This window comes from Sceloporus occidentalis, unplaced genomic scaffold (genome assembly GCF_023333645.1).
Source record: "Sceloporus occidentalis isolate IW3139 unplaced genomic scaffold, rSceOcc1.0.p SCAF_1, whole genome shotgun sequence".
Classification (NCBI taxonomy): domain Eukaryota; kingdom Metazoa; phylum Chordata; class Lepidosauria; order Squamata; family Phrynosomatidae; genus Sceloporus; species Sceloporus occidentalis.
The window spans coordinates 263,476,954-263,488,797 of NW_028316981.1; the positions used below are offsets into that span (position 1 = coordinate 263,476,954).

General features: G+C 37.1%; 1 protein-coding gene across 4 annotated transcripts in view; it reads left to right on the top strand.

The window, feature by feature from the left end:
* CHD1 (chromodomain helicase DNA binding protein 1) overlaps positions 1 to 6,906 on the top strand; it is an 88,679-nt gene extending 81,773 nt beyond the window's left edge. For 3 of the 4 annotated variants that reach the window (XM_089492796.1, XM_089492772.1, XM_089492779.1), the window contains 6 exons: positions 525 to 665; positions 1,562 to 1,740; positions 3,968 to 4,064; positions 4,526 to 4,583; positions 5,055 to 5,265; positions 5,928 to 6,906. In XM_089492796.1, the coding sequence (XP_089348922.1) occupies positions 525 to 665; positions 1,562 to 1,740; positions 3,968 to 4,064; positions 4,526 to 4,583; positions 5,055 to 5,265; positions 5,928 to 6,255 (1,014 nt within the window). In that variant the 3' untranslated portion in view covers positions 6,256 to 6,906. The remainder of the gene's footprint in view (positions 1 to 524; positions 666 to 1,561; positions 1,741 to 3,967; positions 4,065 to 4,525; positions 4,584 to 5,054; positions 5,266 to 5,927) is intronic. The other variant, XM_089492788.1, reaches the window with a different exon arrangement.
* The last annotated feature ends 4,938 nt before the right edge of the window (positions 6,907 to 11,844 follow it).

Here is an 11,844-nt window from a genome sequence, read left to right on the forward strand (position 1 = left end):
AAGTCTTGTATTGATTACCGCTTCCCTCTTTCCCCTTGCATACACACACTGAAGGAGCCTCCACATTTTGCACTCAACCTATCCAAAGGTCATGTCCACGGGTCATGTCAAAATCCATAATTTTGGCCCCAAAACTTGCCTTTGACTTATAAATGAGGTTGACTTATAGTCGAGTATATATGGTAGTTCCTCTGCTGTAGGTTTCAGCTGGCTCATGGCTGTAACCTGTCAAAGGACCAGGAAAAATTGTGAGCATCTTATATTTTACTCTTTCGGTATTTCATTAGCATATGCTGTGTCTGAGATACTGTTCTGCCTATTGTAGTTCATTCTCTAGCAGAAGTGGTCCCCAAACGGTGTCCTTTAAGAGATTTTGGACTTCAGCTCAAAGAAGCCTCAGTCATGTTGGCAAATAGTCTGGAATTCTGGGAGCAGAAGTCCAAAATCCCTTAAAGAACACAATTTGGGGACTACTGTTCTAGCACATCACTTTTAGAAATCTAATGTCTTTTTTTAATTTACAGACAAATGACATCAAGCATGACAGCAAGGAGAAAAGCAAGAAAGCTCCTTCATCAGATATTCCTGTCCATATAACAGCAAGTAGTGAACCAGTTCCTATATCTGAAGAATCTGAGGAGCTGGATCAGAAGACATTTAGTATAGTAAGATTTTCTCATTGCACATTTTGAAGATTTAAAGATTGGTGTTTGCTTATAAAATCATGGAAGAAATTAATTTGGAATGTTTTTTCTCAGAAATGCAAACACAGAATTGGATACTGTTTAACTTTTGCTTTAATTACTATTTTGAGAAGTCCTAAACACAGGAGTGGGGAAGTGAAATGGGGTCAGGGAGTAGTTTCTCCCATATCATGACATCAGGCATCCAGCCAAGGTGCCAAGTGGTACACTCCAGTGTAGCAAAGGAGTTGAGTCCTGTGCTGCCATTTTCAAAGGGAGAGTGAGAGACAATGAAAGAGTATATTTGAGGACAAGGTTTGCTGGTCCTCAGGGAGAAAAAGAGAGAGACAAAATGTTGGTGAGGAGATTTGATCTTTGGATTTGGTGTGGTCTGTTGGAGCAGAAAACCGTGTTTCAGGATTCAGAAGCCTCCACCCCTATTTTTCCTTCATAATCAGATGTTTCATCAAGTTACTTTTAGCCTCATCTGTTTGCCATACTATAATAAAGATTATTTGTTGCGGTAGTAAATTTTGTGATTAGTCAGAACCCCATTGTAGCCATTTTGTTACGATGCTCACAAGACTGTCTCAAAATTTAAAATGGGTTTATGGCACCAGAAAGGTTGAGGACTTTGATGCTGGTTATTTAATAAACAGGACAGTGATAATGACTTAAAATCTCAGTAATTTTTACTGATATTTATGAATAATATATGGTGGTGAATTTGTGCTGGACAAAGTGTCAAAAGTTTAAAATAGTGTTTAATTTAAATAATCATAGAAAATATGTAGTAAAAGAAAGAAGCGCTAAGACTGTCTTCATGTTATTCACAGAATTTCGGATCCCCTTTTCTGAATATTTTATTACTTTTACAGTGCAAAGAAAGAATGAGGCCTGTCAAAGCAGCATTGAAGCAGCTGGATAGGCCTGAGAAAGGTCTGTCAGAAAGGGAGCAACTGGAACATACTAGACAGTGTCTTATCAAAATAGGAGATCACATAACTGAGTGTCTAAAGGAATACACAAATCCTGAACAAATCAAACAGTGGAGAAAGTAAGTAGACTCAGAGGTAATGTACTATGGCAGAAGGCACAGTTTGCCAGGAATGGAGAAGCTTCAACCTCATTCTGATCTCAGTGATCTTGTTTTGGAGTCACTAAGAAACACCCCCCGCCCCCATATTAAGATTGCTATCATGGCGCAGATGTAACAGCAACACTAGAATTCCAACTGTGTTTGTTTGTTTTGTTTGTTTTTGGCAGGGCAACTTTATGCTTGTTCCTTAGACTTTATTGTGTTCTGTTCCTGTGCTGCTTGAACTTTTATTTATACCATTTTCCCCCAAAGCTAGACCTCAGAGTGGCTTACAGAATAAAATAATTACAAGTAAAAACACATGTAGCTAAAAAACATACAAAACATTATGATTAAAATCATAGTAAACCATCTACATAATGAAAACCATTTAAAACATTGATTTAAAAGAAAGGGGAGGGAGTAATACAGTACAAGAAAAAGTATTTTACTTTTAAAATCCCAAAGCTCCCATAAGCCAGAGCCTCCTGGCCACAGCAACCTAACAAGTATTACAGGCATTTGTGTTATTCTACACACAGAAAGAGAATCAGGGAGATTGGAGTTTTGAGTGAATTGTTGTTATTATTATTATTATTATTATTATTATATCCCACCTTTCTCCCAGTATAAGGACTTAGGGCAGCAAACAGCAAATTTAAAACAATACAATTTAAAAACAGTGGAACAACAGCACAAGGTGTAGAAGAAAGGCTGCCAATATTTCATTCAGAATCCCAGCCCATCCCTCTTTGACCTGTGATTTTGGCCATGTCCAATTATGGAATTTTAAAAATCACAGGAAAAGTATAACAGACTCTCCTTTTATGTGTAATTTTGTGTGATTGAAAGTGAATAAATTGAGCTGAGAAGAATTAATCTGTATCCATTCAGAAAGGACATTATAGTGCCTGAGAGTTGCATTTTTCTTTTCTTTTCTTTTCTTTTTTTTTGTAGAGCCATACAACACTAGAGCTACAAGAGCAGCATTTTATGACATTATCACCTGAGGAACTGTAAACAGTCCTCCCAAATTTCACCCACCTGCCATGTATACTTTTGTTGTTGTTGTTTTGTTTTTGGAGGGAGGTTAACAGACAAAAACAGACAGGGACAAAATTTGCCTACATAAATCTGTTGCATTTGCATTCGGTAAAATTTGGATGGCAAAGTAGGAAAAGAGCTTCCTAGAAACAAATTATTCCACTTCATGTGAACATATTTTTCTGTCTCTGGGTAACTGGCCATTACAGAATCTCCTGGACTTTGTACCCACAAACTTTGTTGTGAACAAAGAACGTTTTTATACCCTGCAAAACATTGGAACCCTCATTGGAGGACAAAAGCCTACATTAAGACATTCAGTGGAAGTTGGAATTGTTTGTGTGTGGTGGTGTTGTTTTTTAAATTATGAGTCTTAAGAAACACTTGTGACCATGATAATAACCAGAAGGAAGAGCCAGCTATCTCTTCTGTGTTCAGTGTCTCACTACAATTATCACAGCAAGGTTCAGTTATCCTTTGATAGCTGTGGTAAAAATGCAGAAAGGTTAGCTGTGTGGCCCATGTTTTTGATACCCAAGCTCTTTGTTCATTTTGTTTTTTCTTGTTTGTTTTTTTCATGCAATTTGATAAAAGGATGGTAAACCTAGAATGCAGAAAATATAATATATATCCTCTTTTACAATACAAATATGTTCTGTATGGCTCTCTGACAAGGTGACAGCTGAAGGATATTGTCAGACAAAAAAGACTTTACGCGAGCCCACAGAACCATGAAGCTACTTTATCTTAGTACCATCTGTAGCCACTAGATGGGGACCCCATTCCATTATACTGCATACATGTTGAAAGAAAATACTCTTCAGTTTCAACTGTATCTTCCTTTGTGCATTTATTTGTGCACTTATTTCAAAAATAATTTTTCAGTTAATTATTGTGTTTTTAATGTGATATAATTAATTCTATAACAACAAAATCCAATAAAAAATAAAAGTGTAATACCAAAGCTTGGGTTTGCAAGACCACCAGCAGGGCTGTTCATAACAGCATGCCTTGGAAGTCTATAATTCATAGGACCACTATAAATCAAAGCTAATTTTATAGCAATTAAACAAGTACCAAAGGCTTAATAGGATCAGAAAATGACTAGTATTTCATAAGAAAACTGGAATCTAAACCACTTTATTCTTCTCTCCAATTCTAGAAATCTCTGGATATTTGTTTCCAAATTTACAGAATTTGATGCCAGAAAATTACATAAATTGTACAAACATGCAATTAAAAAACGCCAAGAAACTCAGGTAATAACATTTTAAACGTGTATTACAAAAGTCTGAATTTCTATTACAGGCTAACTATCCCTTATCCAGAATTCCAAAATATTTAAAATCCAAGATTGTCCACATGCGTGGCTGAAATGGTAGTACAGTACCTTTGCTTTCTGATGGTTCTGTGTACACAGCCTTTGTTTCATACACAAAATAATTTATTATGTTTAAAATTACCTTCAGGGTAATTTTGGGTACCATCTCCAAGATATCTCATTATGTATATGCAACTATTCCAAAATGCAGAAGAATCCAAAATACCAAGCATTTCAGATAAGGAAAACTCAGCCTGTAATAAAATGCAAAGTAATACAGAAAGGGTCAATTATCATATGTATTTTTTTAAAAAAATTGTTCCTTCGTTTAATGAATTTTAGTTGGAACTTAACTATTAAGAAATTAAATCACAGTAATAATTTCCCTGTTTATTTCAGCAGCATAATGACCAGAATGTCAGCAGCAGTATTAACACACATTTTATCAGAAATCCAGGTAAGAAGATTAGCTTTAAATGCTTATGAACTAAACAGATGATTTCCATATAGATTTTGTGTGCAGTATTCCAAATCCAATACATGTGTTAGTATATTTGTAAGAGAAGCCAACATAATAACCACTGTATAATTGTATTCCTATTTCAGTTAACCCAATCTTTCTTTTTTGATTTATATGTTTTATGAAATGAATGAAAATATTTTATGAGTAGTTTCTAAGTTACTAGTAGCATGAAGTACTAGGGATGGGGACAAATTAGTTTTCAGATCAGTCCCCCCCCCCCCAACTTATTGAAGGTCTTGATGATTATTCTTTATCAACTTTCAGTGCTTGATTTTCCTTGCTTCTAAAGAAAGCTTTTCTGTGAACGGAATGTTGTAATCTGGCATGCATGCTTGTTTGTTCATTTAGCAGTTTTGACTGCCTAAATATTTACAGCTAATAAACCTCTGTGCTTCCATTAAGCAGATGTGGAACGGCTGAAAGATAACACAAATCATGATGAAAGTAGCAGAGACAGTTACTCATCTGATAGGCACTTACCACAGTACCATGATCATCACAAGGACAGACTTCATGGAGACTCTTACAAAAAAGGTGATTCAAGGAAAAGGTCTTATTCCACCTTCAGCAATGGGAAAGATCATAGGGACTGGGATCATTATAAACAGGATAACAGGTGAGTTTACTGACATTCATCCATTCAACCCTGCTTTTCACAGGATTTCATTGTATTTTTCCATTCTTAAAAATTAGATGAATAGGTATTTGAGCTTTTAAAATGTTGGCTGGAGTAAGTGAAAAAAACAGGTTTGATGTTAAATATATTCAGTATATCTGGTTTCTTGTTCTTAAACAGTAAGAACTATGGTGTGAGGAGGGGCAGAATGAGCAGGACCAGAACAGTACTCCTTTCCCTGCACACTGACTCTACTGCCCCAGTACCGATTGTTTTTTAGCCCTGAAAAGTTACAGACTTGCCTAAATCTCTGACTCTTTTCTCTGGCTGACATTACAAATATCAGATCACTTGGTTTGATGGAATAGGTCACTGTACTGCTGAGCTAAACCCATAGTCCAGTTCAAATGCTGAAACTGACATGCATTATTGTTCACATGATTGTGTAATAGAAGAAAATATTATGTGGTGGTGATTTGTAAAGACGGGGGAATAGAAAGCAAGAAACCTCTGTTTTAGTAGAAACATTATCTTAAATGACTTAGTTTTACTTTAAGAAAACTAAGTATTTTTAAAAGAAATTATTGTTGATGCAGGTCCTACAACACGTAGTGTTTTATGTTTGTGTCCACTATTATTGTGTCATTCCTCTTATTTTTCAGATACTATAGTGATGGTAAACATAGAAAACTAGATGAGCACAGGAATAGAGATCACAGGTCAAGCCTGGAAGGAAGTTTAAAAGACAGTCGATTGCACTCAGATCATCGACTACCCTTAGATCACCGGTCCAGTTCAGACTACAGTCATCATAAATCTTCAAGAGATTATAGGTATCATTCAGACTGGCAAATGGACCACAGAGCTTCCAGTAGTGGCCCCAGGTCACCGTATGATTCACGCTCTCCATTGGGACACAGATCTCCATTTGAACATTCAGCAGATCACAAAAGTACACCAGAACATATGTGGAGCAGCCGAAAAACATAGCAAAGACTAACATTTCCTGAACTTTTTTTAGCCATATACACAATAAACTAACACAGCAGTTGCCTTACATGACTTGAAAGACATGGACCGGATGTGCTATGAGTAGCAGTATTGTTATTACTTTCCAATATACTAGGTTTGTTCTCCCAACAGAAGAGGAAATATTTTTGTATTTAAAGTTTTAATGCTGCACTGTGCTGCAAATGTTGTAGCACATTTTTTTTAAGAAATAAAAGATGTTTACTTTTTACAGGGACCTCAACACTGCCCCACTCAGACTGGATCTTAATCTAAACTCCTTGTCAAAGTGGTTTTATCCTGAACACAATTTAAATTATGTTTGTAGATGATCATTCAAATGTTAATCTGTGATCATATTTCAGGAAAGAATCGAGAGGATTTTTTAAAAAAATAAAAATAAAAACTAAAATAAGGATTCAAATACTTTTTTCACTTTCCAAAGCTATTTGTTTACATTGTACACTGCAACCATCTTGCCGCTTTTTCATCACAAGCTTGAATATTTAAATTCTGTACCTATAATTGTAAAATAGCCAGGCATTCTCCAGTTTGATCAGTTGCAATGCCTTTTTACAAAATGGCTGTAAATTATTGTAAATTAATTAAATGAGCTTTCCCCTCTTGAAGGTTTCCTTTCTAAGTCACCTTGTCTTGATCAGTTGTGGAAAAAAGTGTTGAAAATGTAATAACCTGGTGGAATCATGGTTCAGGATATAAGCTTGAGAAAACAGAACCTAAAATTATATTTTAAAATGTTATAGTCGGAGAGCCTGGGTTTGATTTAGTCATGATGGATTTAGGAATTTGTTGCTTTTATAGCATAAACAAATGTATTGTAATCTATTGAAAATGTGGAGAGAAAATCCATGATAGCAGAACAAATCCAAAGCCTGGTTGAGAATGGAGTGAAGATAGGTATGCCAGCTCAAGATGTGTTGCTAGTTTTCGCTATTCTGAGACATCCTGGAGGGTACAAAGGGCTTTGGTGCAGCAAAGGTGGCAGACTTTTCTGTACCCACAGAGGGACTTGCAAGGTATGATCTCTGTCGCTGTGTTTGCCTGCAAGTAGAGACAGAGAGCAGAGGGGATTTCCTCCATCCTCTGGCCTCTAGGACACCCAGGATTGCATCCTAAAATGAAAATGCACGCAGCAATGACCATTTATTTTCATCATAGCTGAAAACATTGACCAGCATCCTCTTCAGTATTTGTAATGTCATAAGTATTTAAAAGACAACCTCTTGATTTTGCTAGTCACCTTTCTGCTCATGGCATCATTGCTAAAATCAGAAATGCACTCTCAACCCACTTTAAAAGCCAGGCAGCCACACCAGATGAAGGAGTTCTACATCACTGGTGAATGGGATACAGAAGGATGGCACATCAGTCCCCACATACACACCAGTGATCCAGGCACAAGGAGCAGCAGCAGCATGGATTTGGATCAGGAGATGGATTGTAACTGTGTCTCCAATGCAGGATCTCAGCCATTGTCAATCAAAATTTTATTATCTTTATGGATGTAAGCATTTCAGAGCCGCTATTAAACATAACATTTTATGTGGGTAAGACCTATGTTATGAAATACACTTAACTAACAATGTAGTAGCATCACAACTTTTCTTTTTCAGCTATTTCCCAAGGCACTCTAAGTGCGCCCTACCTAATTTATACACTTTCTATCCTAGTTTTAGGAATGTGCTCTCTGCAACTTGCTTGTCAAGCAATAGTGTCATTTTTAATTATGCATTAGTTACTAAATTTTGTCTGGAAGTAACTGGATGATATGTATTTAAACAGTAATCATAATGAATTTGCGAAGTGGGTGGGTAAATAAAAATTTTCTAAATGTTAATGGAGTATTATCCTGCCTCCCCATTGTCCGAGATGATTAGGGATGAGGGGATTTGGCATGTAATGACTAGCGAGCCATGGATTTCCCAATCCTATTCCAAAATCAATAATTTCAATCTCTCGAACCAAGAGGTTCAATTTTGAGTACAATCCCTTCTTCTGTGGTGGTTGTCTTACTTTGCTACAATTTCGCTGAACCTTTTTTTAAAAAAAAAACTAAGCGTGAGCAAGGAGTGTCCTAGAATAACATGTGGCCTCCAAGACTGTTTTGTGATTTTCAGCCTGTCCAAGCTGCCCTTTTCCTAGCAGAAAAACAGAGTGAATTGTCTTTCTTAGACACTTCCAGGAGCAAGTATTCCCTTCTGTTAGGTTGTAGGTACACAACACAATTTTATTATAATATGTATCAAAACATACCTTGAAAAAGAATGCTAGAATTCTGACCACTTTTCTGATTTTGTTTTGTTGGCAGTTTGTGTAGCCCCTGGAAAGTCCAGGGGCAGAAGCACAATTCCATCAGAATGAGTCTAAACACATTAAAATGGCATTTCAGTACATCTCCAACAATTCAAACAGCTCTATAGAATCCACTATCCTGTTTGTGTCTGTATGACCCTACTTGGATTGATGTATTCATTTGTCTAATAGGAATATTCTTTGTCTAATACGTAAGTATATTTGAAGGCATGTTCTTGGGTTGAAAATATTGACTTATTCCAGAATAGGTGGGTTGGATCAACTATATCAGTAAGCTGCTTCAGCCCTGGAGTAGAAGTATAGCAGAGAAGTCAACATTGTACTGTAAATACAGAGGCCTGAACAAATGATCTACTTTTTCATTCTGCAAAATAATAGTAATTTCATAACAAAATGGTGAATTAGACTGGAAGAAGATTCATAGCCTTATCTATAGACCCATTTCATACCTCTAGGTCTTTTCATAATTGTAAAATGGGAGAAAATCTATAAAGCATGTTGCACGCTAAAATGCTATTAAAGTCATTAACATTTTGGGAACATAATTCCAATGTAAAATGATAATTTAACAATTTAATTCCATCCATCCAATCATTAAGTGTATAGTTAAGGTAACGGTATATGTAAGAAGACATGGTCTTCAATTCTATCTGGATCTTTAGTATTTGGATGGGAGGCCACCATGCATCTCCAGAATAGGAAGAAATCTTGCCTGAAACCCTGGAGAATGCATCCACAGTTGGCAAGGAAAAGACTGGATGAGGTAACTTTTTTCTTTTTTAAAAAAATATCTATGATGCCAAAATCCAAATTGATGCACAGTCCAGTCAGAGTGAGTACTGCTGAAGGTGGCCCATCTGGTTTAGGAGCATATTCAGTCTGTTTTGCATGAAGTTACACTTTCCCTGAAGGTAATGGGTTTGCCACTAGGGGAGAAAATCTTCATAAATAGTTTCATAGTTTTTCTCCTCACTGCGAGAGAGTTATTGAATATTCTGCAGTTCTTGAAAAACATTTGCACATACTGTGTGCAAAATTAATGCTATTTTCTATGCATAACATGTGCAAAATAAACTCCTAATTTTAAGAAATCTCACCAGTCTAGGATCCTCCTCATCAGGCTTTCCTGACAGTGGAGAGACACTTTTTTGTATATACTATCGTTCTGAACATTGGCTGGAATCCTGCTGGGCAGTTACAAATGCATAACCTAGAATTACTCACTCAGAACTGTTTGGAATTCACAATCATTATGTATCGCCTAGTTTAGGGAATACATAGGGTCCAGGAATATCTCCTAATCAGCACTTACCTGGCAGCAGCCACTGTGATTGATGGAGGTCTGTTCTTTCGATCAAGAATTATTTCCCCACTCTCCATTAATCACAGTGGCTATTGCCTGGCAAGTGGAGATTAGGACTGAAGTCACTGCGTAGCAATGAAACTACAATGATTACAAATTCATAACTCCCCAACAGGATTCCAGCCATTCTTTCCATCCCTATTAGTCACTTCATGGTGTTATTAGATTTGGTCTTGACAAAGGGCCAACTAACAAAGTTGGTTTGCTGAAACCTATCCAAATCAAAAACAGTTTAGCTTGGGGTATCTACATTCTGATAATACCTGGTTGGGACTGATTTTGATAAATGAAGGTAGACTGGCTTGCTCTGGGTTGTCCATGACATCCCCCCTGACCTATTGCAAAATGCTTTTGGAGGGGTATGCGTTCCAGAATATTCCAACAGATGAACTACATCCAAGGATATTAAAAGAACTGGCAAATGTAATATCAGAACCATTGACAATAATCTTTGAGAACTCCTGGAGAACAGGAGAAGTGGCAGCAGACTAGAGGAGGGCAAATGTTGTCCCCATCTTAAAAAAAAAAAAAGCGGGGGGAGGGGAAGGATCCCAACAATTATTGTCCAGTTAGTCTGACATCAATACCAGGAAAAATTCTGGAGCAGATCACTAAACAAAGTCTGCAAACATGTAGAAAGCAATTCCATAATCACAAAAGTCAACATGGATTTCAGAGAAACAAGTAATGTCAGACTAATCTGATCTTTTTATATATATATAATTACCAGCTTGATAGATAAAGGGAATGCCGTAGGTATAGTATATCTTGATTTCAGTAAGGCCTTTGACAAGGTTCCCTATAACATTCTTGCAAACAAGCTGGTAAAATATGGGCTAGACAAAGTAACTGTTACATGGATCTGTAATTGGTTGACCGGCTGAACCCAAAGGGTGCTCAACAATGGCTCCTTTTCATCCTGGAGAGAAGTGACCAGTGGGGTCCCACAGGGTTCTGTCCTGGGCCCAGTGCTGTTCAACATCTTTATCAATGACTTGGAGGACAAAATTGGCATACTCATCAAATTTGCAGATGACACCAAATTAAGAGGAATAGCTAATACCCCAGAGGACAGGATCAAAATTCAAAATTACCTGAAGACTAGAAAGCTGGGCCAAAGCTAACAAAATGAAATTCAGCATGAAGAAATGTAAGGTATTGCATTTAGGGCGGAAAAACAAACTGCACAGATATAGGATGGGGGACATCTGGCTGAACGAGACTACGTGTGAAAGGGATCTAGGAGTCCAAGTAGACCACAGATTAAATGTGAGTCAATAGTGTGTTGCGGCAGCTAAATAGGCCAATGCAATTTTAGGCTGCATCAATAAAAGTATAGTGTCTAGATCAAGAGAAGTAATAGTGTCACTCTATTCTACTCTGGTCAGGCCCCACCTGGAACATTGTGTCCAGTTCTGGGCACCACAATTCAAACAGGACAGTGGAACAAACTCCCTCAGAGTGTAGTGGAGTCTCCTTCTTTGGAGGTCTTTAAACAGAGGCTGGATGACCAATAGTTGGGGATGCTTTGATTGAGAGTTCCTGCATGGCAGCGGATTGGACTTGATGGCCCTTGTGGTCTCTTCCAACTCTATGATTCCAACTCTATGATTCTATGATTCTTTCTTTACCCAATCGTCTGTCATTTATAGTACTGTATTGTATAATGGAAAGGCCTATGGCTCTAAAACCATGACGTGCATTCCACTCAGCCAGAAATGTGGATTTCCACCAATTTTTACAAACTGCAGGATCTCCTGGTAGTCTCAAGTTTTATTCAGTGTGTTTTATGTGCCTTTAAGTCATTTCCAACTTATGCCCTCTAAATTTGTTTTCTTTTGGGTTAGTTTGTTGCAGTTTGTTGTTGTCTGCCT